This window comes from Molothrus aeneus, chromosome 1 (genome assembly GCF_037042795.1).
Source record: "Molothrus aeneus isolate 106 chromosome 1, BPBGC_Maene_1.0, whole genome shotgun sequence".
NCBI classification, from domain to species: Eukaryota; Metazoa; Chordata; class Aves; order Passeriformes; family Icteridae; genus Molothrus; species Molothrus aeneus.
The window spans coordinates 140268098-140280954 of record NC_089646.1 but is presented as its reverse complement, the minus strand read 5'-3'; the positions used below and the strand labels follow the sequence as shown (position 1 = coordinate 140280954).

General features: G+C 44.9%; 1 protein-coding gene across 3 annotated transcripts; it reads right to left on the bottom strand.

Annotated features, from left to right (window-relative positions):
* Nucleotides 1–358: 358 nt before the first annotated feature.
* On the bottom strand, nucleotides 359–11793 carry KCNV1 (potassium voltage-gated channel modifier subfamily V member 1). Of its 3 annotated transcripts, none has more exons than XM_066548215.1 (4): nucleotides 11597–11793; nucleotides 10889–11515; nucleotides 8621–9147; nucleotides 359–1223 (listed from the first exon to the last, which is right to left on the bottom strand). In XM_066548215.1, the coding sequence occupies exons 2-4, from the start codon at nucleotides 11368–11370 to the stop codon at nucleotides 712–714; spliced, it is 1521 nt and encodes a 506-aa protein (XP_066404312.1). In that variant the 5' UTR covers nucleotides 11371–11515; nucleotides 11597–11793; the 3' UTR covers nucleotides 359–711. The 3 variants fall into 3 exon arrangements, with proteins under 3 accessions (XP_066404312.1, XP_066404304.1, XP_066404320.1); XM_066548223.1 differs by having other exon boundaries at nucleotides 743–897; nucleotides 1002–1223; nucleotides 10889–11670; XM_066548207.1 differs by having other exon boundaries at nucleotides 10889–11670.
* Nucleotides 11794–12857: the final 1064 nt, after the last annotated feature.

Genomic DNA, 12857 nt, shown 5'->3' with positions numbered 1-12857 from the left:
TTTAATGACTGTTTCATACTTTACTATAGATCTCGCATCTCCTTGATACTTCCACCTATCTCCTAATATCCATTATGTATCTGGTAGCCCTTTGCTTCTCTGCAAATTCCAAACCCACCCCCTCCTCCCTCCCCCCAACCCTCATGCTACCCCAGAATGCCTTTTTTTCATACAAATAGGGTAGAAGATGGAGATAAGAAAGGGGATCAAGATTAAGCTAGTTATAGGTATGTCATCCTAAATTTAATCAATATTTCACTTTCTTAGACTTCCCTTTTCAGTTTTCCTTAATGACTTTGAATTTTGTTCTTCAAGTGCAAATACAAAAACTAGATGTTTAAAATTCAAAACACTGTAGCAATTTTCACCAAGACTTTATTATGATACATTAGTAGGGATTTACATTAGACAAATGCTTGCATCATTGTTTTACTTTCATGGATCCATTATTTCCTATCTCACCTAGCACGATCCAGTCTTGAAAGCGGGTTTTAGAGTTCCTTGAGAGATTCCATGTTATGAATTCTGCCTTTTGTATACAATAGATATTTCAGTCTGTCCAAGTAAGTAAAACTCCACCTGGAAAAACAAATACACTGTGTGGCAAATAATAAAAAAAGAGATACTTAATACTAAATTTCTGAAGTAGTCTATGTGCTACACAAAGTTAAATAACTTCAAAGCCAAAACCAAAAATCATCACATCCAAAGTCAAAACCAAAATTCATCTGCACCACTGCTCCTTGTACTTGCTCTCTCTCTGCTTTTTAACCGCAACATGTCCATGACACTGCGTGCGTATATGTCTCGCAAGTTAACATTGATATTTGAATCGCTGGATGAGTTCTTCATGAGTTTCTTTAAAGCTTCACGCTGCCGAAGAGCAGCTTCTTTTATCTTCAGAGTAAAATAACAAGCAGAAAAACGGTCATTTATTATAGCTATTGGCAAAGCCAAAACCAGTATTCCTGATAGTATACACATAAAGGCTACTACCTTACCAATGGTAGTGTCTGGTCTAATGTCACCATAACCAACTGTTGTCATGGAAGTTGTTGCCCACCACCAAGCACCAGGTACACTTGTGAAAGTTGTGCCTGGCACACCTTGTTCAACAAAGTACTCCACAGTGGAAAATATAGAGATTCCTACAGAGAGGAAAAGAAGCAGAAGGCCAACCTCCTCATAGCACTGAGCAATAGTCATCCCAAGGGACCGCAAGCCTGAAAGATAAGAAATGCTGTCAGTAGGTTGATTCATGTAGCTGTCATTATATCTTTGCAAAAAATGTCTTACTTAAAGGCTGACTGCTTTATATTTTCTTTGAATGCGGGTGAACATGTCTTGACAATCACAGATTCAGTAAGATTAGAGAAGACCTCCAAGGACATCGAATCCAACCTTTAACTCAACACCAGCTTGTCAAGTAAAACATAGCACTAAGTGACACATCCAGTTGTTTCAACACTTCCAGGACTGTGACTCTATCACCTCCCTGGGCAGCCCATTTCAAAGCTTAACCACCCTTTCAATGAAGAAATTCTTCTTGATGTCCAACCTGAACCTCCCCAGTACAGCCTGAGGCTGTTTTCTCTTTTCTTGTTGCTTGATGCCTGGGAGGAGAGGCTGACCCCACCTGGCTACACCCTCCTTTCAGGTAGGAGGTAGAGAGCAAAAAGGTTCCCCCTGAGCCTCCTTTTCTCCAGGGTGAATAACCCCAGTTCCCTCAGCCACTCCTCATATGATTTACTCTCTCGATCCTCACCAGTTTCATTGCCCTTCTCTGGACATGCTCCAGCACCTCCATGTCTTTCTTGCAGTGAGGGGTCCAGAACGGGATACAGGATTTGAGGCTTCCCAGTGCTGAGTACTGGGTGATAAATAGTTCCCTAGTCCATTTGGCCACACTACCCAGGCCATGATACCTGGGCCTTTGCAGTCCCTTGGGCACAGCTGGCTCATCACACCCAGATCCTTTTCAGCCATTCTTCCCTCAGCCTGTTGCACTGCAACAGGGGTTGTTGTGATGCAAGTGCAGAACCCAGCGCTCGGCTTTAATGAACATCATACTGTTGGTCTCAGCCCATCTATCCAGCCTGTCCAGATCCTTTTGCAGAACCCTTCTATATCCTCCAGCAGATCAACTCCTCCACCCAACTTAGTGTTGTCTACAGACTGACCTGATTCTCTCATTCAGATCATCAATAAAGATATTACACAGGACTGGTCTCAATACTGAGCCTTGGGGACTCCACTAGTCACTGGCCCCCAACTGGATGTGGCACCATACACTAACACTCCCTGGGGCAAGTCGTCCAGCCAGTTTTTACCCCAGAAAAGAGTGCATCTGTTCAGGCCATGGGCCTCCAGTTTCTCCAGTAAAATGCTGTGGGAGACAGTGTCAAAGGTTTTATTGCCATCCAGGTAGACAACATTCATAACCTTTCCTTCATCCACTAGGCAGGAGATGTAGTCATAAAAGATCAGGATGATCAAGCCTTGGCTGAATTGTCCTTTCCTAAGCTCAGAGCTGGGCCTGATCCTCTGGTTGTCCTGTACATGCCATGTGATCACACTCAAGATAATCTTCTCCATAATCTTCCCCAGCACCAAGATGAGGGCTGTAATTCTCTGGATTCTCCTTCTGACCCTTCTTGTTGGTGGGCATTACATTTGCTAGCTTCCAGCTACCTAGGACCTCCCTGGTTAATGAAGGCATAAATGATGGCCAGCATGGTGACAAGCTTTCCTGCCAGCTCTCTCATCACCCTAGGATGAATCCCATGTGGCCCCAGAGACCTGTGAGTGTCTAAGTGGCACAGCAGGTGACTAACTACATCCTCTTGGATTGCAGGGGTCTATTCTGCTTCCCATCCCAGTCTACCAGCTCAGGGGGCTGGCTGCCATGAGGATATCCACTCTCTCTGTTAAACAATGAGGCAGGGAAGATATTAAGTACCCCAGCTTTCTCCTCAGCCTTGGTGATAATGTTACCCCCCTCCACAACCAATAAAGGACAGAGATTTTCCTTGGCCCTCCTTTTGTTGGTAATGTATTTATAAACCCACTTTTTACTACCTTTCACACTGGTGGCCAGATTGAGTTCTAGCTGAGCTTTTGCTTTTCTGATTTTCTCTCTACATGACCTAATGAAATCCCTGTACTCTTCCCAAGTTCCTCTCCTTCTTCCAAAAGTCATAAACTCTCTTCTCTGAATTCTGGCAGAAACTCCCTGTTCATCTAGGCTGCTCTTCTTCCTCCTTGGCTTGCCTTAAGGCACATAGGTACTGCCGGCTCCTGAGCCTTCAAGACTTCTTTCTAAAAGTATGTCCAGCCATTCTGGAGCCCTCTGTTTTAAGGCCTGTTTCCCAAGGGACTCTCTGAACCAGTGTCCTGATCAGGCCAAGTCCTGCCTGCTGGAAATCCACGTGAGAGATTTTGTTGACCTCTTTCCTCACTTCACCAGGAATTGAAAACACTCTTATTTCATGGTCACTATGCTCATAATGGCCTCTGACCACCACATCTCTTTGCTGGTCTAATGACCCTGGTAGGCTAAAAAGAGGTGCTGTTCTAAGCAGAAGCTGAGAAAAAGTGATTTACAGAAATAGATCACAGCGTTAGACTGAACACTTGACATCATTCGTATTTTCTTAATACAGACCATAGGAATTCTTATTACTTATCACCTGAACTATGTACACATATAATTTAGATAAACTAAACTATCTTGATTTATTAATTGGCTGTGAGAGAAGATCTAGCACCACTCGAAACTCCTTAAAAACACACTAAAAACACCTGCTTTATATTTTGAGACTAAATGTGCCAAGCCTCTGTTTTCCAGCCACTGCCATATTTTTCTCTTGGACCTAGGAGCCCTTAGTTACCAAATTTGTGTTGCTGTGTGAGTACTTAGAGCCCAGTTCAGTTCACTCAATAACTTTTTCTTTGAGGACTGTTTTCAATCCTTTTATAATTGTCACAGACTCTCTTTGACCCTTCTTCCTTCCACCCAATCTTCCTTGCACTGTAGACATCAAAACTAAAAGGTTTTCCAGTAACAGCTGCACTTGTGCCAAACTCAAGGTAGCAAAGCAAGCAGCAAAGCATATCCTCTCAATGCAAGCATGAATCCTGTTAATTGACTATGTTCTGCATCAGTCCTTTTGCCCATGAGCTGCACAGGGACCACTGTGCATAACTCCCTATATTCCTGTTAGAGCCACTGCTTCAAGGCTAGACAGCCCCACAAAAGCAAGCAAGAAAGTAAATCCAAAAATAGTGCAATGGATAAATATTGCACACATAAAGAAAGAAGGAAGATAACAGGGTACCAATTCAGCTGAGACACATAGGAGACTGACATTATCTTTTGAATGACTTTGGATTAGTTTTTAATGCTGCTCTTTAAAAATGCTTTCTCTAATAAATGAGAAAAACATAATGCTTATGAATTACCCTTCATAGGTATATTTCTCACTAAACTAGTGTTTGCAAAACAGCTTACTGAGGCTCTGCCTCTGCTTGCAGACTTCATGTGCTCGTTAGTGTTATAGGCAATTTGATTGTTTGACAGTCTCAAACAACAAGATGTTAACATTTCTTGCTTTTGGCTCTTTCTTTTTCCCCGCAGGTTTATTGGATTTTAGAAGTTTTATGTACGGCAAACACTGGAAGTACACAGTAGAGTTTGGAGGCAATGTTGGAGTTTTCTTCCAATGCTGTCTGCTACAAACTCCAGTAAAGAACTTACCCATACTGAGATCTTATATTACTATAACTATGATCTGTAGAATGTTTATTACAATGATATATATTAAATCTTTAACACAAAGGGAATAAGATATATCAGTGCAATCTTTTCTCTGTAAATATGACTGCCTTCATATTTTGGGAACACTAATATCAGCAGAGCAAAAGCTCTGTGAGATAATTGCAAGAACTCAGATCAAATTCTGATTTCCAAGGAACCCTATGAACCCTTGCCCTGTAAAACTTCCTACTGAACAAGGCAGAAGAAACTCTTAAATCTTTGTATCACAATGATGACATTCTAATTTTTCCTATGGTTAGTTACTCTAACTGTTCAGGGTCTGATTTTTTCTTTTTATTATTCTTAGTTCTAGTATACTCATCTAAAATTAAGATATAATTCTTCATGTCTTTAGATGAAGTCAGGAAACATTACTAGGCAAATCTATGAATCAGAGAAGTTACTGGACTCCACAACTCATTCTAAAGGGAATCAGTTGGTGTAATGACATGTATAAAGTATACTACTACATTACTTTGTACCTTTTAAAAATGTCTCTGAGTCCTGGCACGTGGCCAAACTAAGGCTGTTCCAGCACAGACACCTCAGCAAGTCTTACAGCTTCTCATGAGAACTCCTTGCCAGGAACTGTGACAGCTTGGTTACTCATGCTTGGAAGGTGCTAAGGTGCTTTAACAGAGCTGGTGTGAGGCTGGCAAGCAGCCCCAGCTCTGGTAAGAGGAAGAGGAAGCATTTCTGCCATGCAGGTCAAGTTCTATCTCTTTTTTGTCCAAAGTGACTTGGCAATACAAAAGCTTCAGTTTACACAGCGCTTAAACAACCGTAAAGTTTTAACACAAAAAGTGTTGAAGTTTCAACTTTACCTGACTCTAGAGGCACAACAGCCTTAAATATGCTATGGTCTTCTCTCAAAGACATGCTCATTGCCTTTGCAAGTAAGATGCTCGTACCCTACTTCTCCTCAAGAAGTCCCTCCATATGTGCTTCCCAGAGGAGACCAGCAAGGTCCCTGAAAACATGGTCCTGGGGCAAGGCAACAGCTGAGGAGCATCTGAGAACATGACAAATGCAGCTTCAGTTCTCTTGTATTCTTGAAGTTACTAAAATACGTTTTGCTATATCGGAGGAGTAGTCTTGCCCTCTAGCTACACATTTTATGGACAGAGGTACAACTGATTTCTCAGTGGTTCCTTGATGAAGTACAGTACTTAGCATAAGTAGCTGCACACTCACACCAGTCTAGCCTGAGTGTTTTTAAGATCACATCCCTCAAGTGAGCTGGCTTCAGCTTCCAAAGGGGTAGAGATGACTTTTTTCATTTCTTATTTTCATTCTTGTTCTTGTCCCACAGAAAGGGTTAAGTTGCTATTTCTTGAAAGTGAAGAAAAGAACTGATGTTTTTTCACCTCACTCATTCCTGCCAGGCTGCTGTTGTGATCCCAGCTTTGCTATGGCTCCACAAAGTACCACAGAGTTGTTCTCCTTGTGGCTGTGAACACCCCTCCTTGGTGAAAGAGAAGCTGCTGCCTTCAGACACAAATCTTCTGCTTTTGTATTCATCTTGACACCCAAAACAACTGAGCAGTGCCTGAAGCTCTGTCAGGTCTTAGAGTGTAGGAGTTGGAGTGAAACTTCACTCGGAGGCACCTGTCAGATCCAAGGCAAGAGAGCAAGAAGAGCTTTGAGAGCTGCCCTGAACACTGAGGTTTATCACTACTGCCTAGGGATGTGCAAGGAGAATGGTCTCTATGCATGATAGAGGCTCATCTTGTATTAGGAGCTGTGGTAAAGGATATATTTAGAAGCACATTAACACACTTCTTTGGACAGGAGATCAAAACAGTGAGTTTCTACATTTAAATCATACAGATGGGATTTAGCGTTCTGGAACTAAGTAGGCAGCAACTGACCTACCAAAGAAGCAACACAATGATGGTAACACTGCTCCAAGTGGTTTAAATTGAGGCACATGTTGCTTCTTGTACCTTGAAACTGGCATTTTAATTCCAGTAAAAAGAAGACAGCACACCTCCAGATCACGATACTATATTTTTATGTAATTAATTCACTTTTACCTGACATGGTACTATTAAATTCAATATCACTCAATATTGTGATGTAAACTGTGGCAAATACTGAATAATTAATTTAAGAATATGTAAACCTAAGTGTTTAGACCATCCTTGAAAGTATGTCTACCTGAAGTTAGCAGTTATACAAATATCTGAAACATCTGATTTCAAGCTTATAGAGCCACAAAACTGAGTAACAGAATGAACACATTCACTCTCTAATAGTAAATTGCAATAAATTGGAAATTTAACTTGATTTAACATACTTTTGTATGACCATTTTGTTAGTCAGCACAAAAGTGTCCTGATGAGATAAAATCTTTTTCTTATTTTCAAAACACAGTTAGAAAGGATTGCGTTCACATTACAACTACCATCAAAAGTGGGTAAAAGCATTGCAAAAAACCTCTACCAAACCCTGCAAAACATGTAATGAAGCAAAACACATTGCCAGACTGAATCATTATAAAGTTTCTCTCATCTGCTTTCGAAGGGACTGTTATGCATCAGTATAGGCATAATCTAGTGTAGAGAGTAAGATCATGATACTTCCCAAACCACTATGATTATGCCTATGATTATGAGTAGTATCAAAGCTACTCCCTGCCACTGGCAGGCAGGTTTGCTACCTTTAAGTGGTAACAAAAATATGACACATTATGCTGCTGTGAGCACACTGTAACTCCTGCTGAATTTGGTCCAGTTCACAGAGAGGGCTCTCCAAAAATACAGACAGGCATCAAACCATTCCTGCTTCATGGCTGGAAATTCTGAAAAGGCACATTGGGTGCTTTTCAAGAATGATCATCACTATCTTCAGAACAGCTAGATTTAGGTAGATACATAATCAAATCATTTTGAAAATGCCAAGACAGTTTTTATTATTTTATGTAGCCAGGCATGCACATGCCACAAAGAAGTAATAAAATCAGGGGAAATGTAAGAGGAAATTCAACACTTTCCAATAATTCCCAGCTTCCTCTGATAAATTCCCACTGGAAAATGTTAACTTTTATGCCTTCCTTTCACCAGAGAGAGCAAACAAGATGGTTCACAGAAAGGTATTTCACCTTACATCCCACCCCTGCTTGCTGTTCATTCACCTGTCAGGAGTGCCAGGGCACCAAGGGCCCCAGACCAGTTGGTGAACTCTGGCTGAACCTGGCACTGCTGTTCTGCGCTGCACCCAGGTCCCCCTGCCTAAGCAGCCCCTGATGGGCTCCACATACCACTGGAGTACCAGTGGGTTCAATGGGGCCAGAGAGCCCCTCAGCCCATCACCTCCAAAGGTTTCCCTGAAACATTCTCCACTGTGGCTGTTTGCAGGATCTACGACATGGACAAAATCATGACATAATTCTTTACACATGATTTTAAACAAACAAAATTGTGACAGCTATCATTAGTGGACCTTGGAACATACAAAAAGTCTGGGCTGATGATCTCTGCTTCTTCCCTAATAAAATCAACACATATATATGTTTTAAAATTTATCACACTATGAATGACTGGTGGATGATTTACAGTATGCAACACTGAGGTCTGTTTATGTAAATGTTCAAAGCAAACAATATGCAAGGCTTTATGAAGGGCTAAAATTTTTTGGAGAGGCCCTTACCACTCAATCACAACATTCAAAAGTAAGATCTTCAAAAGCCATTACTGCTAACAGATTTTGTAATGCAATGCACACACAAAATGGAGGACTGTGCCCAGGACAACTATTGCAGGCAGTGAAATTGAGAAGTATCACAGCCATGGCCAAATATACCTGTTGAATGTCTTCCCAGCTTCAACATCCGCAGGGCTCTGAGAAGTCTCAGCACTTGGACAATGCGCCCCACGTTCTCCAGTTCTTGGGAGCTCTCACCACCACACAGGCTCTCTACCAGCAGGGTGATGTAGAAAGGCAAAATAGCAAGGAGGTCTATGATGTTTGCCACACTCCTTAGGAAGCGGCACCGATCTCGTGCACACAGGAACCTCAGGACAAACTCCACCGTGAACCACGCAATGCACAGGTACTCTAGGGCATCCAGCAGTGCTGGGGCCAGCCAGCTGAGCTCTACTGAAATCAAGGCCATGTTGGCAATTGACACAACAACAAAAACCATGGACAAAGTGCCAAACGTCCTGGCTGCTGCAGAGGAGCCAGGCTTTTCCAAAAGTTCCCAAAGTTTCTGTCTGACATTGGGACAGAGGCTACCAGAAAAGTCCTCTTCTTCATCTTGGGCATCCAGTTCTTCTGCATCTTTCTTGATGTCTAAGGCTTCACTCAGCTCCTTCCTCCTGAAGTACCTGCCCAGGAACACCCCCCAAAGAGATTTTGAATACAAATAGGCAGATAGTTGTCTTATCATTCACTATGCAAGTCAGAAGAATACACATTAAAGTTTACCTTATGTGAGCTCAGAAAACCCTATTATCAAGCAAATGGCTTTTATTGTTGAGCCCCTGCAGCATGGTTCCACTGACTCATATACTTCTATTACCCCATTTCACATCAGTGACACGTTCTATATGCAGAATAATTTTACTGATAGTGATTTATTTATATGGATCATGTTGACCACAGTAGAATCTGCAGCAAGACCGACATGAGTTCTTAGAAGCAATCCTGGCACAACCAGATCCTCTGTTTTTAAACAGTTCTAAATTTGTTTAATTGTATGCCATTTTTATTACACTAGTCCATATTTCCAATAGTAAAACTGAAGGCATAATAAAAGTCACGCAGTTCATGGGTGAACTTCTGATCAATACACATGAAGATGACAAGGTATCTTTCTTTCTTTAGATATATGGGCTCTCACACAAAGTGTACAAGCATTTGTACTGAGTAAAACTTAGAGACTGTAAATATATATAGTGTCTTGTCAGAGTAAGAGTATATTTAAAGTGGAATTTTGTCAATTATAAACACTCACAGTACGCTAAAAAAAATCTTTTTCTTTCATATCTTTTTTTTTGACTGCTGCAAAGTTCAAGCCTTAGACAAAGGTGTTGTACAATTTTGTCTTCAACACAGTTAGCCCTGCATATGTCAAAAAGGTCTGTAGCTCTATATATCACTAAAGTAGTAGGAGCATTCAGTTATACCTACTAGAAAAGGAAGAAAGGTATGAAAACTAGGCTCCAATCTTCTCAGCTGAACAACTAAACCATACTAGGGTAGGATACCTTTAATATCTTTTTGGGATGATATTACTTCTTTCTAATAATTTTGACATAACTGCTATAACTAAATAGCAGTTACACTCTTTAGAAAATTCATTTCTTCAATACTAAAAAACCAAAACCAGTAACATTGAATATGGTGGGAAATTAACTGCAAATAGAATTAACAGAAACATCCTGGGGGTGGTTCAGTCAAAACCCACCTCGTTCCTAAACTGCCTGTTATAATTTGTCTCCAGCGAGCCATGTTCCCGCTGTTGCTGCCCCCTCCCTGTAAGCTGCTACATCCACGTGCGATGCTTCCTTTCATGGCTCCTCCTGGAGCCATGCCACCCACACTCAGCCTGGCAGGTGACCAGCCCCCCTTCTGCCTCTCCAGCTTGGATTTGGAAATCCTTCAAAATTAAAGTGCAGGTGGGCAGGATCCAAACCCTCCCAGCACTGTGTCTGACTCCACATCTAATCCCTCTGTGATAACCTTAAACTGAATGATTGAAGGGGCATCTCTCCTTTCACAACCCTTTTCATCTCTGGCATTGTCCTTTTCAACATTTTGAGCTTCGAGGGCCAGTTTGAAGCCACTACAGGACATCCCAGACCCTGTTCCTGTTACTGTCTCACTATCTTGACCTCACCAGCAACCTTTCCCACAGCAAGTGGAAACTGTGACCTCACCCAACACGTCTCCCATTTCTGACACCCATCCACTGCACTCAGGGCTCAACTCACACAACTTTTCCTGCTACCTCACCGATCCCCACTGCTGGATCTCTCATCTGAGGGTCTCTGAATGCAAGTCGATGTGGAACTCATCTAGCCCACAATCCACGAGATGAGGAAGCCTCATCTTCCCACAACTCACCGGTCTCTGCAGCAGGAATCAATGCTGAGCTCATCCAAACCCCAGTACTGGATCTCTTGCAGGAAGGAGAGTGCACACAGCTGCTCCATCACATGCAGCCTCCCTGTCTGGTAGTAATTCAGGATGTAGTGAAATGCCTGTGAGCTCCGGTCAAAGAAATACTCATTCTCCACAAGGTTGGCATCATCACAAAGCTCAAGGAGGCCAGAAGCCACATCCCGGGCAGCAGAGACCACTACTGCCAGTTTGCCAAGACGGGTGTCAGGGTAGCAAGACAAAGTTTGCTGGGACATCACAAAGCGGCTGCCTCCTACATTGATAGTAAAGCAGTCCAGAGAGGGAATGACCTTCTGGAGCAGGGGCCCCTGCTCTTCCTCACTAGAGAAAACACTGGACTCCAGCGAACCCAGGGATGTGCTACTCCCTGGTTCCTCCAAGGATGCTTGGGAAGAAAGAGACATGCAGCAGGGAGGCGACTTCATCCTGTAGCTGCCAGCAGCAGCCCACACTCTCCAGGATCAAAATCACAACACGGCTGCAGAGAAGGCTGCCCCGCCAGGCTTGGAATGTCGCCTCTGGCTACCGTCCCAGGGACACCGCGCCGTCCCCGCTGCCTCCGGGCGGTGCCTGGAATTGGGCGGAGGTCAGGCGGTGCTGCACAGCCCAGCGCCGCCCGCACTCGCGAGGATGCCGGAGGAGCCACGGTACCTGAGGCGGCGTCACCTCGTGCTGTCCGCGCCGGCACCATCCGCCCGCGACGGCCCCTCCGCTTCAGCGCTCATCTCCAGCCGCTGGGTCGGGGCAGGGGAAACCCGCCGGCACGGCGCAACACGGAACGCCGGCTTCAGCGGCCACTCCGGGCAGCGCCCCGACAGTAGCCCTAGGGGCCGCTGGCCAGCCCGTCCCCTCCCGCCCCGCGCTCGCACTTCGGCCGGGGCTGCTGCGGGCGGAGCGAGCCCCGCGCCGGGGCAGCCGCCGCGAACAGAGCGCCTGGGCAGGGCTGCCGCCCCCGGCCCGCCCGGCCGCTCCCCGCCCCCCGCCCGCCTCACCTGCCCGCCGCCCGGCTGTGCCGCCCCCGGCCGGCTGCCTCCGCTCGCTCCCCCGGCTCCCAGCTCCGGGCAGCGCCAGCGCCTCTCCATGGCGGGCCCTGTGCTGCGGGGGGCAGGCGGCAGCGGGGGGCGCGGGCTGGGCCGGGCGGGGCCGCGGGGCCGAGCCGACCCCGCCCCGCCCCGGAGCCGCGGGCCCGGCAGCCGCAGGTGCGGTGGCCGTGCCGTGTGTCCCACCCGGGGCTGCCTCCGGCGCTTGCAAACTTCCCCGAGCCAGTTGGCAGGGCGGCTCGGAAGCCGGCCCTCCCCGGTGTGTGTAACCCAACCCCACACGTGTCGCTAAGCAGGGAACGTGTCCTCGCTCAGACTGCTCCCTCGGCTCAAGTCTGAAGTCACTCGCGTAAAGAAGTCACTGTAAGTCGATGGGCGTGAGCGAGCCTGTTTTAACCGAGCTGCACTTAGCCTGTTTTCAAAAATACTCTGGAGTATCTTCATTACCTGTGCTGACTTTGTAGGTCCTCAGTTCAACAATGCAAAAATTTTGTTCATCCTCCTCAGTATATTTCCTTTTCTCCTGTGAAGCAGTTATTTCTAACAAACACTTGCTTTGGAAATTCGTGCTTTCTGCTGCCTCTGACTCCTCGCGAGGGTGGGCAGCTGCCGATATTGCAGTGGCATCTCCCAGGAGGGGAAATTGTGGAGCATGCAAAATGTGGCGTTGTGTCTCATGCCACCTGCATCATGTGATGTCCCACCAGCTTTTTATCCCACGTTGCTTGTTGCATACAGCTGTGTCCAGTTATGCACATTTCTAACATTTACTTCAGAGAGATCTCATAAGAGTTTCATCTTTTGGGTACTGGTAATCCATATTTCAAATGAAGCTGAACATTTACCATATTGCAGAATTGCAACACCCACAG

Coding starts and splice junctions, on each gene's coding strand:
- KCNV1 (XM_066548215.1), bottom strand. CDS start 11,370: ATGAAGTCGCCTCCCTGCTGCATGTCTCTTTCTTCCCAAGCATCCTTG. Junction 9,148..10,888: donor GATTCCTGCTGCAGAGACCG/GTGAGTTGTGGG, acceptor GTTCCTGGGCAG/GTACTTCAGGAGGAAGGAGC. Junction 1,224..8,620: donor GCTGGGAAGACATTCAACAG/GTATATTTGGCC, acceptor CTTATCTTTCAG/GCTTGCGGTCCCTTGGGATG.